Source organism: Corythoichthys intestinalis, chromosome 3, assembly GCF_030265065.1.
Source record: "Corythoichthys intestinalis isolate RoL2023-P3 chromosome 3, ASM3026506v1, whole genome shotgun sequence".
Lineage (NCBI taxonomy): Eukaryota > Metazoa > Chordata > Actinopteri > Syngnathiformes > Syngnathidae > Corythoichthys > Corythoichthys intestinalis.
In genome coordinates this window covers 67,466,838-67,491,998 of record NC_080397.1, presented here as the reverse complement: position 1 = coordinate 67,491,998, position 25,161 = coordinate 67,466,838, and the positions used below count along the sequence as shown (strand labels likewise).

General features: G+C 42.0%; 1 protein-coding gene across 1 annotated transcript in view; it reads right to left on the bottom strand.

Annotated features, from left to right (window-relative positions):
* LOC130913849 (unconventional myosin-Ih-like) overlaps positions 1-22,500 on the bottom strand; it is a 52,194-nt gene extending 29,694 nt beyond the window's left edge. The window contains exons 1-5 of the mRNA XM_057832748.1: positions 22,355-22,500; positions 2,220-2,354; positions 2,024-2,139; positions 1,761-1,959; positions 1,588-1,668 (exon numbers count right to left, since the gene is read on the bottom strand). Of these exons, the coding sequence (XP_057688731.1) occupies positions 1,588-1,668; positions 1,761-1,959; positions 2,024-2,139; positions 2,220-2,354; positions 22,355-22,360 (537 nt within the window). The 5' untranslated portion in view covers positions 22,361-22,500. The remainder of the gene's footprint in view (positions 1-1,587; positions 1,669-1,760; positions 1,960-2,023; positions 2,140-2,219; positions 2,355-22,354) is intronic.
* Between the last annotated feature and the right edge of the window lie 2,661 nt (positions 22,501-25,161).

Sequence of the window (25,161 nt, the reverse complement as noted above, 5' to 3'; positions counted from 1 at the left end):
TCTCCCTGAGTAAATGCATTCATCAAATCAATGAATGGATGTGCCAGAATTTTCTCCAGTTAAATGTGGAGAAGACAGAAGTGATCATTTTTGGGCCGAAAAAGGAAAGGTCAAGGATAACCAGGCACCTTAGCACAATGTCACTTACAGCTACAAATCAAGTCAGAAACCTTGGCGTAATTATTGACTCAGACCTCAAATCTGATAGCCATCTAAAGTCCGTCACTAAATCTGCTTATTACAACCTAAAAAAATATAGCCAGAATTAAGGAGCTTCTGACTCAACAAGACATGGAAAAACTTATGCATGCATTCATTTTCAGCAGATTGGACTATTGCAATGGTATATTTACGGGTCTTGATAAAAAAATCATTCAGGAAGCTGCAGCTAGTACAGAATGCTGCAGCCAGAGTCCTCACAAATACAAGGAAGTTGGACCACATTACACCGGTTTTGAAATCGCTACACTGGCTTCCAGTGAGTCAAAGGATAGACTATAAAATACTACTGGCCGTCTACAAAACACTTAATGGCCTTGGACCAAAATACATGCTTAATTTGTTAGATTCCTATGAGACATCTAGACCCCTAAGGTTGTCTGGAACCAGTCTCCTGCATGTTCCAAGAACAAGAACCAAAGATAAGACCTTCTGGAGGAAAGTTCTGTGGTCAGACGAAACAAAAATCGAGCTGTTTGGCCACAATGCCCAGCAATTGGAGGAGAAAAGGTGAGGCCTTTAACCCCAAGTACACCATGCCTACCGTCACGCACGGTGGTGGTAGTATTATGCTGTGGGGCTGTTTTGCTGCCATTGGAACTGGTGCTTTACAGAGAGTAAATGGGATAATGAAGAAGGAGGTTTACCTTCAAATTCTTCAAGATAACCTAACGTCATCAGCCCGAAGATTGGGTCTTGGGCACAGTTGGGTGTTCCAACAGGACAATGACCCCAAACACACATCAAAAGTGGTAATGGAATGGCTAAATCAGGCTAGAATTAAGGTTTTCGAATGGCCTTCCCAAAGTCCTGTCTTAAACCCCATTGAGAACTTGTGGACAATGCTGAAGAAACAAGTCCATGTCAGAAAGCCATCAAATTTAACTGAACTGCACCAATTCTGTCAAGAGGAGTGGTTAAAGATTCAACCGGAAGCTTGCAAGAAGCTTGTGGATGGCTACCAAAAGCGCCTAATTGAAGTGAAAATGGCCAAGGGACATGTTACCAAATATTAGCGCAGCTGTATGTATATTTCTGACCCAGCAGATTTGATCACTTTTTTCTGTTCACCCATAATAAAGTCATAAAAGAACCAAACTTCATGAATGTTTTTTGTGACAAAGAAGTATCTGTTCCAATCACTCTATCGGAGAAAAATCTGAGTTGTAATAACTGGAAACGCAAGAGAGCCATGACATTATGTTAAACTTTTGACCACAACTGTATGTGTTTGGTCTTATTAGTGTCCCGTCCCCAGCAAAAAGTGTACATGCAGGTTACTCTGTTACAGCTTATCATCCCTACCAGTGTTGAGACCAAACCTACACCCTTGCTTTGTAATATCTTTAATCTTTGAACTCCTCTCACCTCACTATCAAACTGAATGTCCATATACTTCCCAAAGCGACTTGAGTTGTCATTTTTCAGTGTTTTGGCATTTCCAAAAGCCTGCAGAGACAGACAATTACATCAGATATGCAAGCCTGACCTGTTTTGTGGAATTTCATCACAGCATAACACAGTATCAAGTTAAATAAGACCTCCAGGACAGGGTTGGACATGAGCATCTTGTCCCTGACAGTGTTTAGTAGAGCAGTACTTGGACAGCTGACTGCATAATATTGTAGAATCTTTTTGGAGGCTTCCGTCTTCCCCGCACCGCTCTCTCCTGAGATGAGGATGAAGTGATTGCTGAACTCAGTCAGCATGGTGTGGTAGGCGTTGTCGGCAAGAGCGTAGCTGCAGTAGTTACAATGTTAGGTGAAGCATAAACTGCATTTATTATACTGTCGTTCACACTCACATGTGAGGTGGAAGCTCAAAAAAGTTCACTCCCATGTATACATCCATCTGTTTCTTAGTGTAGATATCCAACTCCTTATAGGGGTTTACAGATACCAGTAAAGTACCAATGTAGGTCTAAAAGAGGCAGTCAAAGTTGCAGAACAGTAAGTTGAATTAAAAAAAAAAAAAACTTGCAGAGTCAATATCCCACTCACATAAATGAGATCCTTGCTGAAGCGTTTCTTAAGATTGTTGAGGAATGCCAATTCCGAGGTCTCATCCAGGAGAACAAAGTCTTGAATACCTACCTGCTCCCTAGCATTAAGGGCGCCCTCCATGTCCATCTCCACCTGTGCAACACAGAAAACTTTATTGCCAAGAGTGATAGTGTCTCTAATCCACCTTGTACAGTTAATGTCACACAATCTTGTACCAAATGAACAATAATACAAGCACTCCAGCGAGTACTGGAAATATAACTACCGTAATTTCTGGACTATAAGGCGCACCTGACTATAAGCCGCCACCCACCAAATTTGACATGAAAACGGCATTTGTTCATAGATAAGCTGCACTGGACTATAAGCCGCAGCTGTCCTCAATTGTATTATGGGATATTTACACCAAAAAATATTAACTGGTACAGTGCCTTGCAAAAGTATTCGGCCCCCTTGAATCTTGCAACCTTTCGCCACATTTCAGGCTTCAAACATAAAGAGATGAAACTTAATTTTTTTGTCAAGAATCAACAACAAGTGGGACACAATAGTGAAGTGGAACAACATTTATTGGATAATTTAAACTTTTTTAACAAATAAAAAACTGAAAAGTGGGGCGTGCAATATTATTCGGCCCCTTTACTTTCAGTGCAGCAAACTCACTCCAGAAGTTCAGTGAGGATCTCTGAATGATCCAATTTTGTCCTAAATGACCGATGATGATAAATAGAATCCACCTGTGTGTAATCAAGTCTCCGTATAAACGCACCTGCTCTGTGATAGTCTCAGGGTTCTGTTTAAAGTGCAGAGAGCATTATGAAAACCAAGGAACACACCAGGCAGGTCCGAGATACTGTTGTGGAGAAGTTTAAAGCCGGATTTGGATACAAATAGATTTCCCAAGCTTTAAACATCTCAAGGAGCACTGTGCAAGCCATCATATTGAAATGGAAGGAGCATCAGACCACTGCAAATTTACCAAGACCCGGCCGTCCTTCCAAACTTTCTTCTCAAACAAGGAGAAAACTGATCAGAGATGCAGCCAAGAGGCCCATGATCACTCTGGATGAACTGCAGAGATCTACAGCTGAGGTGGGAGAGTCTGTCCATAGGACAACAATCAGTCGTACACTGCACAAATCTGGCCTTTATGGAAGAGTGGCAAGAAGAAAGCCATTTCTCAAAGATATCCATAAAAAGTCTTGTTTAAAGTTTGCCACAAGCTACCTGGGAGACACACCAAACATGTGGAAGAAGGTGCTCTGGTCAGATGAAACCAAAATTGAACTTTTTGGCCAAAATGCAAAACGATATGTTTGGCGTAAAAGCAACACAGCTCATCACCCTGAACACACCATCCCCACTGTCAAACATGGTGGTGGCAGCATCATGGTTTGGGCCTGCTTTTCTTCAGCGGGGACAGGGAAGATGGTTAAAATTGACGGAAAGATGGATGCAGCCAAATACAGGAACATTCTGGAAGAAAACCTGTTGGTATCTGCACAAGACCTGAGACTGGGACGGAGATTTATCTTCCAACAGGACAATGATCCAAAACATAAAGCCAAATCTACAATGGAATGGTTCAAAAATAAACGTATCCAGGTGTTAGAATGGACAAGTCGAAGTCCAGACCTGAATCCAATCGAGAATCTGTGGAAAGAGCTGAAGACTGCTGTTCACAAACACTCTCCATCCAACCTCACTGAGCTCGAGCTGTTTTGCAAGGAAGAATGGGCAAGAATGTCAGTCTCTCGATGTGCAAAACTGATAGAAACATACCCCAAGCGACTTGCAGCTGTAATTGGAGCAAAAGGTGGCGCTACAAAGTAATAACGCAAGGGGGCCAAATAATATTGCACGCCCCACTTTTCAGTTTTTTATTTGTTAAAAAAGTTTAAATTATCCAATAAATTTTGTTCCACTTCACAATTGTGTCCCACTTGTTGTTGATTCTTGACAAAAAATTAAAATTTTATATCTTTATGTTTGAAGCCTGAAATGTGACGAAAGGTTGCAAGGTTCAAGGGGGCCGAATACGTTTGCAAGGCACTGTAACACTTCATTTGACAATGACATCATAAGACTGTCCTGAGACCAAATGAACCACCATTAAGCTTTGAACCAATTGGGTGCAAAGCATTATTGTTTGTAAAAGCTTCATTTGGCCATCACTGCTCCCTTGGGGGAGACAGTCAACCTCTGCTGCCACCTGCTTTCAACACTGTTGTCATCCAACATTCCTCCTAGCATGCATTGAGGCGCTACAGTTTCATTAATTGCTAGTTATGGTATTTGGTAACATTTTCTTGGATAGTGGTGCCATAACACTATCATATGACAGTCATAATTATTACATGAGAATGTCATAAGCATTAATGAGTTCTTATAATAGAGGTCTGTTAGTGTCATCCAGCAAATTATCTCACTTTTGAATGGCCGTAAAAGATCTGAGCTGGACATAAATGGAGCTAGTGAAATAATATGCCACATGACACATATTGACATATCTGTCATAAGCATTCAGTAACGCCCATGACAGTGTCATGTCATAATTATGATGTTCTTATGACAGTCTTATGATGCCGCTGTCAAATAAAGTGTTACCTATTAACCCAAATAAATCAACAAATAAGCCGCACTGGACTATAAGCCGCAGGATTCAAAACGAGGGGAAAAAGTAGCGGCTTATAGTCCGAAAATTAGGGTAGTTTTAAAAAGTGGTAATGTGTCTGTCTGTCCGTCAAGCCATCCATCCATCTCAAGTGCAAACTGAGACAGACTAGGAAAAATTAAAGGGGTAAAGTGAACCAATGAGAGAAACAGATTCAGTTACTTTTTCCATCCCAATATGAAAAATCAGTATAGCAAGTGTTGTGAAACAGGTGGCTTGACAATGAGGCAGTTTACAACGAATGTCAGAATAGTAACAGTATCCTCGGGTTTCGTCGATTAAACACATTTTTTAAACACTTCACCACAACTAAAAAATCTACTACACTATAATAGAATATCATATCAATGGCACCATCAATCATTAGTTAACTGAAATATTACACAATAAACCAAAGTATATCAGTAGGCGTGTCCTGAAGTCTTTCTGACAGTTTTCTACTGGCTTGTTTACTACAACAGCATAATAAAAACCTGAAATTGTGGCAATTTGTTTTGGTGTTCCACCGCAAGATTTTAAGTGACCCCATTTGCCCCCACTGTGAAAATGTGCGTTTCGGAGGGGAAAAAATGGACCTGCACATTCAGCAAGTGAAAAGATGTACATGTAAATCCAAATAGAATGAAAATAATTCACTTAATAACGGTGGGGTCAATTACAACAATTAAAACATATGAGAAGACAATATAAATGACCTATATAACTGAAGTCATTACATAACGCAAATAAGGTTAATTTGTTAAAAGTTGGTGGGGATAATTTAAGCATCCTGAACAGTTAGTAGTGTTTTGTCCCAACCGTCCCTATGCAAACCTACGCCCTTGTTTCCACCATATATAATAATACAGTATTTACTTATATTACATTTTTTCATCGGGAGAAAATACTTTTTACTTGTAAATTTTAAAGCAAGTACTTTGTACTTTTAATGAAGTTTTTCTTGATCCTTTAAAATTACTAAAGTAATAGTTTGCGCCTGTATCTACTTTTACTGAAGTAAATAAAAAGGGAGTACTTTATTCTCTATTCTAAATCAATGAATTTAAAGGGCAACTGAAGAGCTTTTCGGATTTCGCTCGAGTGTTTAACTCAGTTGAATTGTATTAAATGCATCATTCGCTGTCTCAAAAAGTCACATAAAAAAAAATGATAATAATGGACTGCGTAGTTTTTGAGTTATGGCCATAGCAACACCATAGCAACGAGGGACGCGCCGTCCTGCCGACCGCTACCTCATGACGTAACTTCCAGGAAGCCTCGCCACCACTCTGAACACGGAAATATAGCACCACGCTATTCTCGCCATATATTGCAAACATTTTCTGGGTTTCACTCTCGGGATTCGTCATGCCATCTCGATGTGTAGCGATGAATTGCTCACAGGAAGACTCGAGACTCTAGGAGTGGTCCAAAAAAACTTCTCCTGCAAAGGTTTGGACCGTTTTTGTTTAGCATGCATGCAGGTCCCCAATCGGCTCATTGTTTTCATCATTTCAGCGACAACAGCTTTGAAAACCTACAACAATGCAACCTTGGTTTTACAAATACGTAAGTAGAGATCCTTCATGGCTTTTATGATTCTAAAATGTAATGCACTTCTGTTGATAAAAGAGGGGGACTCCTACTGCCTGTTTGTTGAAGGGCGACCTTTTTTCATTTTTATTTTTTGTGGCTGTTGCCCTGTCATAAGTAGATAGGTTTGCTGACAGGTCTACTCATGTGATTTTATGACTATATCAATAGGTATTATGTAAATTCAAATGTTCCCAGCACCAAATAGGTCCTTGGCTCATTGTTTTTTGGCCTGTCACAGGGTAAATATAAAGCCTTTATATTAAACAATCCTCTGCCAGGCCCTAATGTATCAAATACATCTCAATAAAACAATAACTATTATACTTCAACATCAAGGTCTTCCTATTTGAAGAGGGAACAATAGCATCAAATAGATGCTGCTTTGACTGGGGCATTATTATTTGATCACCAAGAAATTATTATTTAATTAAAATTAGGATTCATCCAATATTTTCATGCTGCTGTGATTTTTTTTTTTTTTTCTCCAGGAAGCCAAACATAAAAAATTAAGCGGCAGAAACCCTCAACACGATGAAAAAAGCGTTGCAAGTCAGTCGCCACCCAGTTTCCCAAAATCAAGAGAGAGTGGGTCGAGTCATATGATGACCCAAGTGATGCGGTGTCCAGGGATGACGACTGAAGAGATCCTATGAAGCCTGCCAGATGCTGAATTTCTTCCGTCTGCGACATCAGATGATGATGACTTAGAAATAAATGTAGCAAATTTTGATGAGATGAAATCATAAAATAGTCATATATACAGTACACATTTTTAAAAGAAAAATCTACCTTCACATTTTAATGATAATGCATTATCTTTGTATAGAGAACACTTAATGCTACAGAAAAGAGTAAATACATATTTCCCACTGCCACTTTCATTTTTCAATGTTGCGCTAGTCCGTTGCTATCCTAACTTTGTGTTGCCTACTAAATTTATGTTCTTTGATGTGTGCCATTGTGTGTTTGGTAGAACTTATGTGTTGTGTCACAATCTGACAGCAAAAGCTGACGCTGATTCAACATAAATCTGGTATCATTTATTATTGTGGCCTATTGAATTTTTTTCAAAATGTAATATAATGACAATATATTATATACCAATAGAATACATTAAACAGTCAACAAAATGTGTCAATGTTGTTTACAATTTATGGTTTTATTTTTTTAAATGTAATTCATGCCCCTGTCAGTGCTTTAGCCTCCTCAAGTTTGGCTCTCACGTCTGGGATCTCCTGACGACACAGGTATACTCTTGGAAGGGTAATTACTTGACGGTTTACAGCAACACCTGGAAAATAAAATCGTTTTGTCATTTATTTTGAAAAATCAATAACATATCATTCATTTAGCCACATTTGGGCTAGCTTTACCATATTTAGATCAGTAGGAGCTGTCCCATTACCTAATATCCAATTTTAGCTATGTGGAGAGGGTGGAAAAATATACAACCATGTAATCGCATTCTCTCTAATAAAAAAATTACGATGCTGGATTTAGGCTTACCACTCTCTCCCGTTCGTGAAGTGTCGAGCTGTCAATTGGCGTCATGACGCCATCTGCTGTGTTAAGTAAATCGCCGTCATCTGACGCCTCAGGTTAAAACATGTAGGGATTAATTGTTGTTCATCTTTCCTGGGAGCCTTTGCCATCGGTAGCGTCACGAAAGAGCGATCCTGAATGGTTACCTTTGGTGGAAATATCACTGACATCGTTGTTGCTGCTATGCTAGCTATGGGTAGTCGTCTGTTGCCTACGTCACACTTCCGGGTTTGCGAAGGGACCATTAACGGAGTGCAAAAAAAAAAAAAAAAAAAAAAACGCAAATTATCCTTGCAATTACGTGTTGATAATGTCATGGTTGTTTTGACGAACTCGTCCAAAGTTTATATTCGTAAAATTACACCAAAACCCGGAAAGGTCTTCAGTTGCCTTTTAAAGCTGTAGTGTGAACTAATTTCTTCACATGCCAAATAGGGTCACAAGTAAAGTAATTAAACATTGTCCACCAAATAAAGCATGAAAAAATAATTTATATGTTGTATATTTGTCAAAATAATCGCGTTTCCGAAGTTCGAGCCTGAAAGGGGACGAACCGGGAAGTGATACGTCACACCGGGAACAGCGTTGGCAGCTCCATACATACGGCCGCCAAACAAAGCCCTTCAAACAATGATTCAAACAGCGATATAAGCGATAGACCAAGCGCAAGGGAGGAGATCCAAGTTTTTGAAGAGTTGGAGGAAGAAGAGGAGCTTGGAATTTTATGTTGGATCTAACATGTATTAGCCAGACGTTAATCAGAATGCAAACAATGTACCTAGACTACCTGACATGGAATGGATACAAGACCCATCGAGATTACAACATTGGTAAGATATAGGCTGTTATTATTTTTATGATTTGAAGATGCAGGCATTTGCACATAATGTTATGTTTTTGTCTATCTGATGACATTGTTAAAAAAAATAATCAGATTTCATGTTCATTTTGGCAGATCCGGCAGCTCTCGTGCATATAAAATAATAATATAAAAACGTTGGGGGGAAAGAAGGAGATGAGTCTTCGATGGCTTTCTCCACTTTATTGTGGCAACAATAAGAAAACAAAATAATAGCGGACTGCCGCCACATTCGACCGCAAAGTTTTGCTTCTCGCCGATCTCCTCCTCGCCTCCCACTCCAGCGTCTCTTAAACAGATTGTGCATAGTGTCTTGTTAGGAGCTTTTTGTTTACAAATGTATCGAACACACGACGCGCTGACAACCTTGTCTCTTTATTAACGCATGGAGCAGTTCTTATGGAAAAGTTAGAACAGAGCTCGGCACAGCTCTCGGCAGGAATTGGCGTCTAATGGCGTGAGGAAATGTATTTTTTTCACACAAGCGAACAGATTACAAAGCACCACTTCAGTGTTGTCCCGAGACTACATTTCCCATGATTCACTGCGTGACCTGTGCGCTCGCTGATTCGCTGTGAGATTGACTCAATGGCTACGCTAAACCAACACGCTATTTTTCAGCTGTCACCTGTCAGCGGCTCTCATAGCTTATACTGTTCAATTCCACAACAGTAGGCAGCTATGCTTTGACAAAGTCATCAGTCATCTATCCAAAAATCACACTTACTTTTTGGCAAATCCTTGATCATAAGCAGACCGGTTAAGGAAGCAGGCATCTTCGAAGTGTTTGCAGCAGAGAACACTACTCGATGATGGCGTGAAATTCATTCGCTTCGTGCGAACGAAAGATGTCCATTTACGTGCCCTGCTATCCTTTGGCCACTCATAGAACTTTTCGTTTGAGCGAGAACAAAACATCGCCACACACCGCCGTGGCATCTTACCGAGAAGCAATGCAACAAACAATACTGTTCTATGGTGGACTTCCCTCGCACGTCTAGGTGTGACGTGATTTCCGAAGATTGCCGAAGAAAAGCATTTTCGTTGTCAAGGGCGTTGCTATGGGTTAACCCTTGAGAGTCGAAGGACGCGCCGGCGCGTCCTCAGCGCACGTCGTCTTTGAAGCGCCCTCACGTTTTAATTACGTCACCCACATGCCGTTGGTTGGTCTCGTTTTAAAGTGCGGAAGTTGCGGTTTACTCTCGTTATTATTTGAAGTCAATCGACCAACTAGAACGTGAGATATTGTCATTTAAGTTTTATAGTTTTATTGTCCTCTCAAAAAAACATTAAAACGCTGCATGGATCATTTGTTTATGTCTATATTTCCATCATTTCTAGTCCTTTTTCAAAACGGAAGCTCCATGAAAAAAACACAAATCAAACGAACCCTTTCGAAGTCACAGTGGAAGCACAAAATGCGTTTTTTTTTTATTTTTATTTTTTTTAATAAATATAACTGCGGTGCGAGGTTCAACCGAACGAGAGGGAGGAGTGTTCTGAAGCAGCGAGGTGGCGAGCGACGGCCAGTTGGATACTCCTGGATCAAGCAGCGACTTTGTGTGACTTTGACAATGAACGGAAAACTAAATTTAGCGCAAGCAATTGTGCTTCTGATCAACTTGAGGAAGAGGATGGTCCAAATTCGTCATCATCGTCTTCTTCGGAAGAGTCCTCGAGTGAAGATAGTGACGGATTTGAACACGTGGGTGACGCCATCGACGAGCAGAGGTAAACCAACTCACTCTTTTTTTTCATGCTGAAAACGTTTCTTTTGAAAGTTTCTTTTGATATTGCAAGACAAAGTTAATTTTGATGCAATATAAGTGTGTGTTTGTGTATATAATAATAAAATGTGCATATCAGATCAAAGTCGTACGTGCACTGTGGGTATCCCAGGCAGGAATTTATCATTTGTGGTGTTCTTCTTTCTATATGAAGATTAGGGATGTAGCACATATTCAGCTATGGTATTCTTTCTATTGTCATACATATAGATTTCCATTATTATTTATTGCTGTATATATTTTTATTTTATACTTTATTATTTTCATAAATACTGACTTATTTTCATGTACATTTATAGTGACAATGAAAGTAAAGTGAAATGAAAATGGAAGGGTGGAAAGAGGACCGACACCCCATGGAAGTGTGAGCTGTGTGATGTAGCCGTGTCTAATTCCAGGACGAAACTGCTTTTCGGAGTGGCATGACTGAAAAAAATTTAACTTGTTTATTGTAAATATTTTTGAAAATGCTTTTTTTCCCCCAATGTTATATATATATTTTTTTCCCACATCAATCTTCTCAATTTGTGTATATAAATGTGTGTTCAAGAAGCTTGATTGTGTGTACATAGTTTTCATCAGGCGATGGGCCGCAATACCTAAACTCATAAAGAGATGGCCTCTAAACAATTTTTGTGTTAGATGGTATATATTTTTTCACTGTTCTTCACTGTTAGGTCTGCTGTATATAACCTGTTTTGACTGGAGCATGTATAAAGGCAAAAAACGCCTATGGCTATACCTGTTGTTTATGTTGAATTGTCAACTATAAGACTATTTATTCTAAATTTTTTTGGTTGAATGTTCATCCTAACATGTTGAATAAATATTACAAAGTTTCAAAACGGTTCGTTACGCATGTTTGGTTGTCAATTGGACATCAATATTAAAAATTTTGACAAAACGATTTTGGAATTTTTGGTCTTTTTGGGCCCAAAATGATGATTTATAATTGATCAGTGAAGGAAACAACAATTTGGACATGAAGTTCAAGGTGTCACAAAAAAAGGGACCAAACCAGGCCATCGTAAACAATTCTTTCTTTGAAATATAAAGGCAACTTCAAAGGCATGCAAAATCAGACAAAATAGGCCCAGACCTTAAAGGGTTAAACAAAGAATCTGGAAGGGTTGCGTTAAAAAAAATAATGAAAATATGCTTATAATTGTTTAGCCATTGATATTATTCAAAAACATGGTTGGCCAACCTTACTTCAAAGTTCCCCTTTAAACTCGAGTTGCTCGAGTATTCGTTTCAGCTCTACTTTATTCTCTATTCTAAATCAATGAATTTAAGATTTTCATTTCAACAGCAAGCGGCACAAACTTCAGCAAGCCAACAATGCAAACTTCTCTCTATATTTGTAACTCGTATGTTTGAATGGCTTCGTAGGGCAGAACGGAGCTATGCAAGAAAGCTGAAAAAGAACAAACATGTCAGTTCTATTGAGTTCACAAGTCCAGAGGTCTGATGTGGCTTTAAGTCAGAAAGAAGCTATCACTATATAGTGATTGGTCACCTCACATTTCCGCAGGGCTGAAGCACCGAGCAAACACATCGAACTGTGGAAACGGGACTAAAGGGACCCCCCCTAACAAAAAAAAAAAGAAAACAGAGGCACTTTCAATACGCATAGTGGGAAGAATTCCACCAATCTGTTTTGCATTCTCAACGCCAACACGCCGACCAAAGGTTTTCACAGCTTTTGTTGGTTTTGTATTTTCTCCTTCTCTCTTTTGGAAGCAGAAGTCCTTTGATTCTCAATTCTCCCTGTAAAAACATTTTAAAAAAAGATAATCCATTGGATCTAATTGACACAAAGCCCTTCACCCCCTCCCATCCTTCGCCTATGGCCCTCATTTCTTCTGAGAAAGGCCGAGTGTTTTTGTCCTGTAAATACCACGAAGCAGAGACAAAAAAGATGTCTTTAAAATGCAGTCTACAATCCATTACACATATTCCCCCTGCATATCCATTCAGTAATTATTCATTAGAAAACATTTAACGTCACAATGAATTTCACACTAGGCAGTCGAAACACAATGAAGGAGATTTGGCCTATTTTGGGCTAAGGACTTGGGGAGGGGGACTGGCTGTACAGAGGAAGGGTGAAGGCGAAGGCTGGGGAAAATAGTGTGGGAGGGGGGTGCAGTATTTGTCTGATGTGAGAAGCTCTGAAACAGGGCCGTGTTGAGACAACGGGGCAGACTAAATAGTGCAGTAACGGTCTGTGCCCTGCTGCTTGCTGTGACACTCATTTAGTGCGCCCTGAGGGGGAACAATGGAGGCTTGTTCTTAGTTATCCTGTGCTGTAATTTGGACTTCATTACGTTGCTTGGGGGCCCCACTAGTAGGAGAGAGGAGGCTAGTCAGATGTTTTTTTTTTCTTCTCCACGTCACCCTCTGCACCCTTATATGCTCTTGCCCATTCCCCTGGACAATACCGCTGAAACGCCCCCCCTGTGTCCCCGCCATTAACCCTTACCCGCCCCACCCCACCCACTTTAAGCCAATGAGACAGGTGAACAATATCATTGAAGGAAGCCTTTTTGGGACGTCAGAATCAATCTGCTGATGTGATGGGTGGCAATGCCGGTGTCTGGTATCTTTGACACCCCCCTTTCTTCGTGGGAAGAAACTTCTCTCGGGGCTGTACGAACGGACAATGCGGTGGGACAGCGTGACTTAGGGGTCTGCCATACAGTATTACAAGTTATAACATGGACAGATAAGCTCCTGTCAAGAGGGCGATTCATGAATTCAATGGTCATAATCATGCTAATGTTCGGGGTTTTCATTTAGGGTTTAAGAGAGATCCGTGTTTTCTTGGCCTTCGCGATGCCGTCTTCTGAGGGAATTTCAATGCATCTTGAAGAAAGACAGACCAGATTTGATTTGTCATTAGCTCGTAAATACAGTGGAGCTTCAAAAGTCAAATGAAATCTGTTGTGTGGTGGACTTCCAACCTCTTCTAAACTAGAATGCGAAAACCCGTCTAAAGCAGGGGTCCCCATCTGCCGGGCCGCGGACGCATTTGCTACCGGGCCGCACAGAAATAATAATTTAATAACGACCGCATTCTGGCCGGATTAACCCTGTGCCCCTGCTTAACACACCAATATCTCTGTCTACTCTAGATATAATGCTATGGGATAGATTACAATGATGTCATAGAAGTCAATTGATTGGACTGCTAGCAGTACATCTTGTTTGTGTATACAGTGCCTTGCAAAAGTATTCGGCCCCCTTAAATCTTGCAACCTTTCGCCACATTTCAGGCTTCAAACATAAAGATATGAAATTTAATTTTTTTGTCAAGAATCAACAACAAGTGGGACACAATCGTGAAGTGGAACAACATTTATTGGATAATTTAAACTTTTTTAGCAAACAAAAAACTGAAAAGTGGGGCGTGCAATATTATTCGGCCCCTTTACTTTCAGTGCAGCAAACTCACTCCAGAAGTTCAGTGAGGATCTCTGAATGATCCAATGTTGTCCTAAATGACCGATGATGATAAATAGAATCCACCTGTGTGTAATCAAGTCTCCGTATAAATGCATCTGCTCTGTGATAGTCTCAGCGTTCTGTTTAAAGTGCAGAGAGCATTATGAAAACCAAGGAACACACCAGGCAGGTCCGAGATACTGTTGTGGAGAAGTTTAAAGCTGGATTTGGATACAAAAAGATTTCCCAAGCTTTAAACATCTCAAGGAGCACTGTGCAAGCCATCATATTGAAATGGAAGGAGCATCAGACCACTGCAAATCTACCAAGACCCAGCCGTCCTTCCAAACTTTCTTCTCAAACAAGGAGAAAACTTATCAGAGATGCAGCCAAGAGGCCCATGATCACTCTGGATGAACTGCAGAGATCTACAGCTGAGGTGGGAGAGTCTGTCCATAGGACAACAATCAGTCGTACATTGCACAAATCTGGCCGTTATGGAAGAGTGGCAAGAAGAAAGCCATTTCTCAAAAGTATCCATAAAAAGTCTTGTTTAAAGTTTGCCACAAGCCACCTGGGAGACACACCAAACATGTGGAAGAAGGTGCTCTGGTCAGATGAAACCAAAATTGAACTTTTTGGCCACAATGCAAAACGATATGTTTGGCGTAAAAGCAACACAGCTCATCACCCTGAACACACCATCCCCACTGTCAAATATGGTGGTGGCAGCATCATGGTTTGGGCCTGCTTTTCTTCAGCAGGGACAGGGAAGATGGTTAAAATTGACGGTAAGATAGATGCAGCCAAATACAGGAACATTCTGGAAGAAAACCTGTTGGTATCTGCACAAGACCTGAGACTGGGACGGAGATTTATCTTCCAACAGGACAATGATCCAAAACATAAAGCCAAATCTACAATGGAATGGTTAAAAAATAAACGTATCCAGGTGTTAAAATGGCCAAGTCAAAATCCAGACCTGAATCCAATCGAGAATCTGTGGAAAGAGCTGAAGACTGCTGTTCACAAACACTCTCCATCCAACCTCACTGAGCTCGAGCTGTTTTGCAAGGAAGAATGGGCAAGAATGTCAGTCTCTCGATGTGCCAAACTGATAGAAACATACCCCAAGCGACTTGCAGCTGTAATTGGAGCAAAAGGTGGCGCTACAAAGTATTAACGCAAGGGGGCCGAATAATATTGCACGCCCCACTTTTCAATTTTTTATTTGTTAAAAAAGTTTAAATTATCCAATAAATGTTGTTCCACTTCACGATTGTGTCACACTGGTTGTTGATTCTTGACAAAAAATTAAAATTTTATATCTTTATGTTTGAAGCCTGAAATGTGGCGAAAGGTTCAAGGGGGCCAAATACTTTTGCAAGGCACTGTATAGTATTTCTATGTGCGCTTGTCCTCGATAATAACGTATATAATAATATCTAGGCCGCGGGCGCAGCACATTTGTTCCCGGAAATAATTAGCCCCCACACGAGCGAAGATAACTGGAAAACAGACGTCTTTGGAGATATTTTACGGCGAAAAGGATATTTTTACGGCGAAAAGGGCACCTGACGAGCCTACAATCTCGAAGACCCACGAACTGCGAAGGAGTGGATTCGTGACCCGTTTGTGAATAAACAGAGAGATCGCAAATGACGGCGACCTTATTAAACGTACATTTGAGACAACAACTCTACAGAGGTTCTGGATTAAAGTCATTCTGGAATATCCTGACATCGCGACAAGAGCATTGAAAATCTTGCTACAATTTCCAACATCTTATCTTTGCGAAGCGGGCTCCTTAAATAATGTTTAACGACAAGGCGAAGTTGTTAATTGTGAGCGCGGTGTGCATTTTTTGTGTGCAGCTTACATGGCAGGATGAATCTGAGGAGAACTTTTCTACAAGTCCTTCCATGATCAAAAGTAAGTTAATATTCCTTTCTTTCAAGAAAGTTTGTAGTGTTTACTTTGGAATCGCTGCATTTGCGCATTTTGCGGCTATGTTTAACGTTACATGCATGCGCAGAACCGCATCGTTTCAATTTTTGATGGGTTGCAAAATTTGTCAGAACACCGGTCCGTGGAAAAAAAAGACCTAAATAACACCGGTCCGTGGTGCAAAAAAAGTTGGGGACCCCTGCTCTAAAGGCTGAGTTATGCTTGTCCTGCAGACCTACGCCGTCAAGGCAGACCTGATTTACGACCCTCCGCCGTAGCCTGACGTGCAGCTCCACAAAATTCTGACTGCAAATGGACTACGATTGGTCCGCTCAGAATGTTGTTTCCGGTTCAGCGTGAAATCACCGCCATTTACAAACATTCTTGTGGTAGACTCAAAAATGGATCAAGCCGACAAGAGGATCGTCAAAGAGGTCCGCAAGTAGGACCACCTGTACAATGTTCAGTCAAGGTATTAAGATTGCCAAATGGCAAGCAATTCGTGGAAGGAGATAGCTGAAAATATGGGGCTGAAAAATGGAAGAATCTCCAAGACAAATACAGTGGGGCAAATAAGTATTTAGTCAACCACCAATTGTGCAAGTTCTCCTACAACTTGTCAACATGGGTAAACCTCAACCATGAGAGACAGAATGTGGAAAAAAACCCAGAAAATCACATTATTTGATTTTTAAAGAATTTATTTGCAAATTACAGTGGAATATAAGTATTTAGTCACCTACAAACAAGCAAGATTTCTGGCTGTCAAAGAGGTCTAACTTTTTCTAACAAGGTCTAATGAGCCTCGTTACCTGTATTAATGGCACCTGTTTTAACTCATTATCGGTATAAAAGACACCTGTCCACAATCTCAGTCAGCCACACTCCAAACTCCACTATGGCCAAGACCAAAGAGCTGCCGCAGGACAGCAGAGACAACATTGTAGACCTGCACCAGGCTGGGAAGAAATAAACTGTGGGAGCAATTATTAGAAAATGGAAGACATACAGGAACACTGATAATCTCCCTCGATCTGGGGCTCCATGCAAGATCTCACCCCGTGGTGTCAAAATGATAACAAGAACGGTGAGCAAAAATCCCAGAACTAGTGATGGGCGATACCAGTGATTTTGGATTCGATCCGATACCAAGTAATACCAAGGCCAAATATTGTGATCCCGATCCGATATCGATACCGGAAGTTCATATTTTATATACAACACATATATATTTATATACACAACCCTGCAGAGTTCTCAGCCATTCTGATGATATCTAATGTACAACTACAGCAAGCACTCAAAAACTGTTAAAAGTCTCTTTGTGTCAAATATGCATTGCAATGGAAAAACTGCTGCTTTTAATAACTAGCAAAGCAGTTTCCCTACAAACTCACAAACCAATCCATCAACAACAAAATCTGATTAGTCAGTCTCACTCTTTAAACATGACCCTTAAATTCATATGCACGGAAAATTTCCCTGCTACACGTTGTATTTGATCAAATTTTAATCTACCTAAGTTAAATATTTTGAATCTAATTAAAGAAAGAATTAATAGTAGCATGTTACCGCCCTCCAGTGATAGATCATTACAAACAAATCCAATAAACAATAATCACTTGCAATTAAAAAAAAAAAAAAAAAAGGAATAATAGCTAATGTTAGAAATACAGTAAGGGGAGATGTGTGTATTTAAAATGTTAAGTAATAATTCATATATTTTTTTATACCCAACTTGCTTGCTTGTAGTTCACTTGACTATTCTATGGAATGTGATGTGGGCTGATTTGTCCTCATTGTATATCAAAAACTAATAAAATGGAGACTCACATTTAGGTTACAGTAATACTTCACTGTTGAATATGTCACAATGGTCATTTTACTTTTTTTATATAATGCGGTATGAACTTTGCTTTTCACAAACAAGATGTAGCTATAACTTTCCATTACAAAGCATATTCAATAGTGCTGCAAAGTTCTTTTGATGTGAGATGACAAAAACGCCATATTTATCGTTTCATATTGCACTTCAGCCACTAATGCTTATATTGTCTCTGATTATCTATGAGCACCTGCGTTACCTGGATAAGTCCTGCCTTTCGCAATCGCCCCTTCTAAAGTACTTTGCTTTGCTTCGGCGGCGTGCTCTTGTCTTTTCTCATGTCCTCCTCGGCTTGAGCGGCATGTTTTTCATTTAATTCGTCGTGTGCTTCGGGATGCATGTTTCTTAAGTGTTTCGTGAGGCTTTTGGTATAACCAGAATACCTGACAGTTTCGGCACAAACTGTGCACTTAGCCTCGTTGCTATTTATTGAAATGAAATATGTCCAAACCAGACTTCTTTTACGTTCCGTTGTCAATGCCGCAGACATATGCTACCAGCCTACCAGCTTCCAAATGTTTGTTGTGGCTGTGTTGGTGCCTCATGAGAGGGGCAGAGGAAAAGCATGCTGATCGATACACACGATAGGGACGTAAATGGGGGCGGGAGCAGAAGCCGGTGCACTGCTTATGTGCGTGTAGAACGCGAAAGGGAAAAGTAGTACATAAAGTGTGCACAAAAATATAGCCAAAAAATAAACAAAGAAAATAATAATAATGTATATTAATTCCAAATATCGATACTTTTGCTTGGGGATCGCTACCCAAAACTTAACGCGCTGGATCGAAATATCGATATTTTGGTATCGATCCGCCCATCATTACCCAGAACCACATGGGGGGGACCTAGTGAATGACCTACAGAGAGCTGGGACCACAGTAACAAAGGCTACTATCAGTAACACAATGCGCCGCCAGGGACTCAAATCCTGCACTGCTAGACGTTTCCCCCTGCTGAAGAAAGTACACGTCCAGGCCCGTCTGCGGTTCGCTAGAGAGCATTTGGATGATCCAGAAGAGGACTGGGAGAATGTGTTATGGTCAGATGAAACCAAAATAGAACTTTTTGGTAGAAATGCAGATTCTCGTGTTTGGAGGAGAAAGAATACTGAATTGCATCCAAAGAACACCATACCCACTGTGAAGCTTGGGAGTGGAAACATCATGCTTTGGGGCTGTTTTTCTGCAAAGGGACCAGGACGACTGATCTGTGTAAAGGAAAGAATGAATGGGGCCAAGGATCGAGAGATTTTAAGTGAAAATCTTCCATCAGCAAGGGCATTGAAGATGAGATGTGGCTGGGTCTTTCAGCATGACAGTGATCCCAAACACACAGCCAGGACAACAAAGGAGTGGCTTTGTAAGAAACATTTCAAGGTCCTGGAGTGGCCTTGCCAGTCTCCATATCTCAACCCCATAGAAAATCTGCGGAGGGAGTTGAAAGAAACATCACTGCTCTAGAGGAGATCTGCATGGAGGAATGGGCCAAAATACCAGCAACAGTGTGTGAAAAGCTTGTGAAGAGTTACAGAAAAGGTTTGGCCTACAAAGGGTACATAACAAAGTATTGAGATGAACTTTTGGTAATGACCAAAGATTTATTTTCCACCATGACTGCAAATAAATTCTTTAAAAATCAAACAATATGATTTTCTGGGTTTTTTCCCCACATTCTGTCTCTCATGGTTGAGGTTTACCCATGTTGACAATTACAGGCCTCTCTAATATTTTCAAGTGGGAGAACTTGCACAATTAGTGGTTGACTAAATACTTATTTGCCCCACTGTATGTGTGTGTTCGGAAGCGAATGGCAACACGAAGCGTTGACCCAGCCGGCCAAAAACTACCAATGTAACCGGTCTGCATGGAGTCGCGCCACATGGTTTGACCTCCTCGTCCAGGTCAGGACTTGTACCCGCGCCGCACGACATGTCCAGCACGGAAGGCGAGCGCACTGACAACTCAGCCAAAAGCTGTTAGCTGCTTTTGGCTAACAGCTTTAGCTGCCAGGATGCCCTCTTGAAGGCATCGGGAGGGAGGTTTCGATGCACTGCACACAACAGTCCTGTGTGCACCCGTTACTCCCCAAAACCCTCCCTGCCAAACCGGGTCATGACACCAATGTAAACGGTCTGCATGGAGACATGCCACACAACGCGATTCATCTTAGTTACAGGTCAGGACTCGTACTCATGCCACAAGACGCATCCAGCACGGCAGGCAACCACGCCCAGGCTAGCATCTTTAGCTTCCAGTGCGCCCTCTTGAAGCCATCAGTGGGGAAGGTACTATGCACCGTACACAATGGTCCGCACGCACCCATCACACTCACTCCCCGAAACCTTCACTGTCAATCCGGGTCATGGCACCAATGGAACCGGTCTGCATGGAGCCACGCCACACAATGCGTCCTCCTCATCCAGGTCAGGACTCGTACCTGTGCCGCACGATGCGTCCAGCATGGCTGGCAAGCGTGCTAACCACTAAGCCAAAAGCCCAGGCTAGAAGGCTATAGACCCTACCCACCGACATCACAAAATCACGTGATCGCTGTATTGTTCCGCCCCCTTGTCCGTCATTTTGTGTCTGTATTATCAATGGTCTCAATTGATCAAGCAATTTATAATGCATTTCATGGAAGACCCGGTGCTTTCGGATGCCGTAAACTCACTTGATGCGTTGCATAAAAGGCGTTATGTGGAAAAGCTTCAGTTTATCCATTCGCCAGATCCATATTTGATGCCTAAATCGATGTTTTTCGACCCGCTGTCTCCGCCGTATTTGCCTGACATCTGCTAGCTACCCTGATATGTACAACTATCTTGTCCACACAAAATCAGCCTATTCTCACGAAAGTTTGAAAAACTTTAAGAGCTTGGAGGCTTATAAATACTTCGTTGCTGGTTGGGTGAAACAGGTCCTCGTCCACGAAAATTCGGCAGGAATCTATCTTGTGCTTGGAAAGGTGAGTTACGAAATTTTCAATTCAAAATCTTTTGTTCTTGCTAACATCCACTGTCAAGTCTAATGTATTTCATGTCATTTGTCAATGGAGCTAGGGCTTTTAATGTTTATATGGTTTAGCGATAGCACTCTCACTACATACATATGTGTATGTTGTCGGCGATTAGCCTAGCAATGATCTTAACTGTGGTTGTCAGCCCAAAACCCTCTAAATATATATTAAATGCATCTTACCAGATATAAAATGACTACTACATAATCTGTGGTAATCGTTTGGAGCCCAGTTTTCTCGTCGAATTGCAGCAGCCCATCTCGCTCTCTCCTCTCCGGGTCTCTCGGAATCCGGTAGAACTTCAAGTCTCTCCGTCTATCTTCTCTGTTATTGCAACCGACCGCCACACACGCCTTCACCATTTTGATTATTAATGTTAACGAGCAGAAAAACACGCCGTAAATAGGAGGAATGTACGTAGCCGTAACAGGTAAACACGATGTGTTGACGGACAATTGGGCGGCACCAGTCTGGAGGGCGGAGTTGTGACGTCACGTGGGTAGGGTCTATAGCTGCCACCGCGCCCTATTGTAGGCATTAAGAGGGAAGTGTCTATGCATCGCACACAACGGTCCCTGTGCACCTGTTACACTCACTCCCCCGAAACCTTCACTGCCAATCCAGGTCACGGCACCAATGTAAGGGGTTTGCATCTAGCCACGCCGCACGACGCGATTCATCCTCCTTGTCCAGGTCAGGACTGGTACCCACGCCGCACGACGCGTCCAGCAAGCCTGGGAAGCGTGCTAACCACTAAGCCAAAAGCCCATGCTAGGAGCTGTAGCTGCCAGCGCGTCCTCTTTAAGGCATCGGGAGCGAAGTTTCCATGCACCGCACACAACGGACCTGCGTGAACGCGTTAAATCTGCACCGCTTATCCTCAGGAGCGACACGGGGATGCTGGAGACACTGGAGCCCATAGACATCCAATTCATTTTAACTGGGAAGATTGGGAGTGACTGAAAAGTTAATTACATTTGCTCGCTACATAATCAAGAATGTGCGTATAGACAAAAAAATCAATCACCTTGAAAATGTCAAAGTCAAGGCACTCGTATCTAAGACACAACTGTAATCTATAGTGATAATCAAATATTTGCGAGCCCAATCTGGTGAGCAGTGGAATGAACGATCATCCGGTGGGCCTTCTTTCAGCTCATGTCCTTTCTCCATCAGTGCAGCACAGCCCGTTGTATTGTAATTAAGATATTATCCCTCGTCTCGTGTGTCACTGTTTTTCTGAGACTGTGTGACCTCATCCATCCAAAGGGGAGGAAGCTGCTAGCAAGTATGCAAATATCCAGATAGTAATGTCATCCACTTGAATAAAATAAATCAGCAGTTCCATAGAATCTGTACAGCATAATAAGCACATCTGTGAATGTCAATAAAACATCAAACCTGCATCTCCAAAGTTGTACTTTTTGCGTTGTCAATCAGGATCCAAACTTGCAAACACGCCCTTTTACAGAATAGGATATCCTCCTGGGGCCAGTTGCATAGAGCCAACCTGTCAAACGGTTAACTCCAAATGCTTATGAATCGCCGTACGCCATACACTGTAGCGGTTCAGGTGTTGCTGTGTGGAGGCCTATGCACACATCCGCCCTATCCTGACCCACACTTAGGCCACAGTGCACCGGGTGCTTAATCATTCATGTCATGGGAGGTGGAGAGACCAAGATATCTTATTCAGTTCTTACCTGAGTGTCTACTTCTAGGCTGAGTGTAGCGTAACCAACCAGAAACAAGATCCAAACCACTCAGTTTCAACCCCCCAACTTTTCTTCATCTTGTTCCTCACATTTTCTTTGAGTGAGGTATGCTCCATTCCAAATATTCCTCTCCCTGTTCCAAGACCCAGGTATGGTTACTGATCTTTGATTAGGTGGATACATAACAGGATATACTTGGATTTTCTTATAAGACAAACACCGTTGGAGTCAAAAGTGATCAGATTTAACTATCTTTAAATCGTATTCATACAAAATGCTAGACAGGGTTGTGACATTGATACTTATCAATCTGAGAGGTTGACAAAATGTTGTCATTCAGTTAAGCTGTTACAAGGAAGCAAGCCAGGAAGAATTAACCCTCGACTACTGTTACCTGGTAACGACCATTAAGTACACACATACACACACACCCAAGGAAACAGGTGTCCACTTACTTTGTTCTAATGACTCACATACAGTAGAAGGAACTCTATTTCACCTGTTAATTGATTGATGAACTATTGGAAAGCTTTCAAGATGATTGAGCAGTCGGGTTTTATTTGAAGGGTCCGGTCTAGAGAAGTTGTCAAGGTTACCTCGGTTTGCCCCACCTCTCCCCCGACTGAGCGGTCCAGCAATGCTTGTCCAATCTTAACAAGCTTTGCGCTACCCACTGGGCTCTGATTCAGCACGAGACCCGGCAAATCCAATTACACAGGAGTCAGAGAGGTTGATTTTCCCATTATAGATTCCATGCTGGGAATGAGAGCTGATGATAACACTCACATGGCACCGCGGCTGCCCCTGCAATCTTCTCTCACTTTGTCCCCTCGTTTTTGTTCTCCGGCTCTTCCTATCTCATTCTTCTCTCAAATGCCTCCTTTCTTCTCTTGTCTTCCTTTTCACCGCTGCTACTTTCATAGTCTATTATTCAAATTTTTAAGAGGTCCGTAACAAATGTTTGGCCCTGTCATTATCTCAGTTCTAAAGTGTTGGGTCAAAGGGGTTATTTGATGAAGTTGAACCAGCAAAGAGAAGAATGGTAATGTATCATTTATCAATTTTTATGTTTAAAATCAAAGTTTCAAATCCAAAGTATCTGACAAAGCAACCACTGGGTGCCACCTTAAGAGACACCATGTGCCAGCTGTTTCTCAGAAGTTAACACGAGCCCTTTTAGAGATGCGGCTATTTTCCACTAAGCCAGTACTAAGACTAAGACTTTTGCTCCAGCAGCAGTGAACCAGATTGACCCTGCCTGAGGTCAAAGGTCAGCCAAAGGTTCACAATTAACTGGCCCAAGAACACTGGACAGAAAAGAAGCCTTTCTGTGATCTTTTAGGCCAAGAAGATCAATGATTGGCTGACTGACCCTGCTCATCGATTAGCTAAGTGGCTGTAAACATCTTTCACCTTGGCACCTACATACTCATTCATGCCTCCGGGGAGAGTCGGGGCCGGCTTCCCCATGAATTTAATGCATGACACACCAAGGTTGTGGGATGGATTGGACTTGTTGTGGGGGGGTGACATCAAAGTTGCCTCCTCACGGCACTTCCCGCACCTCTTTTAATGCACCACATACATCATACATCACGGGGGGGCTTCGGCGATGGGCGGTGGGACGGGCGGCTGGGAAGAACTTACATGCAGCGGTCCCACTGCCCTAAACTGGGCTCTCCTATTTTAATGATGCACTGCACTACCCTCCCCACACAATCTGATCGCGGTGCTGGCTGCCAGCCGGGGACTTGGCAGCCACAGTAATAGGGCGATAGGTGGATCCCACACTTTTTTTCCCCCTATGGCATGGCTCTCAGGACGTGGCCTCCTCTCTGCCTGGACTGCCGACCGCGGGCGGCTTCTCAACCAACGCTCTCCTGCTTCCGCCTTCCCCTCTCTTTTCTGCATGGGTATCCTCCCTGTGCTCCGGCGCGGGTCGCTGGCTGGGTGCCGGTGGGTCAGCTGGGTATAGCCACTTTCGCACTGTAGTATCTATTCGCTGTTCCTACAACCTTTTGGGGCACGATGACAACATTTTGCACGTTTGCACATTTAGGAACTAGGGACAAGGAATTCGAGTTCAGAGAACCATTTTAGTTCCTACTCTGACCTAGGGACCTTCAGTGGGGTCGTAAGAACTCTATTACGTTGGTGTCCGGTGATTCGCTGATATCAGCAGCTACACCCCTTCCATACTCACACATCTCGAGCAGCCGCCATATTTTATAAAACTGCCCTGTATGCTGGCCTGCTCACTGATGGAAACTATTTCCTTCAAACATGCAAGAAATGCTGCTGTGTCCTAGACGTTCTCCATTACATTGTTTTCCGTTCAGCTTAGTTTTTGCAGTTTTACTTTGCCATAGGTGGGTGTAGCGAGTAAATGATGCATCACTGGCACAGACTACAACGTCACAGCAGTTCGTATCAGGACCACTACTCATGTGCGAACACGACTGCCTGGCGGAGGATAGTTCCTATAACTACTGG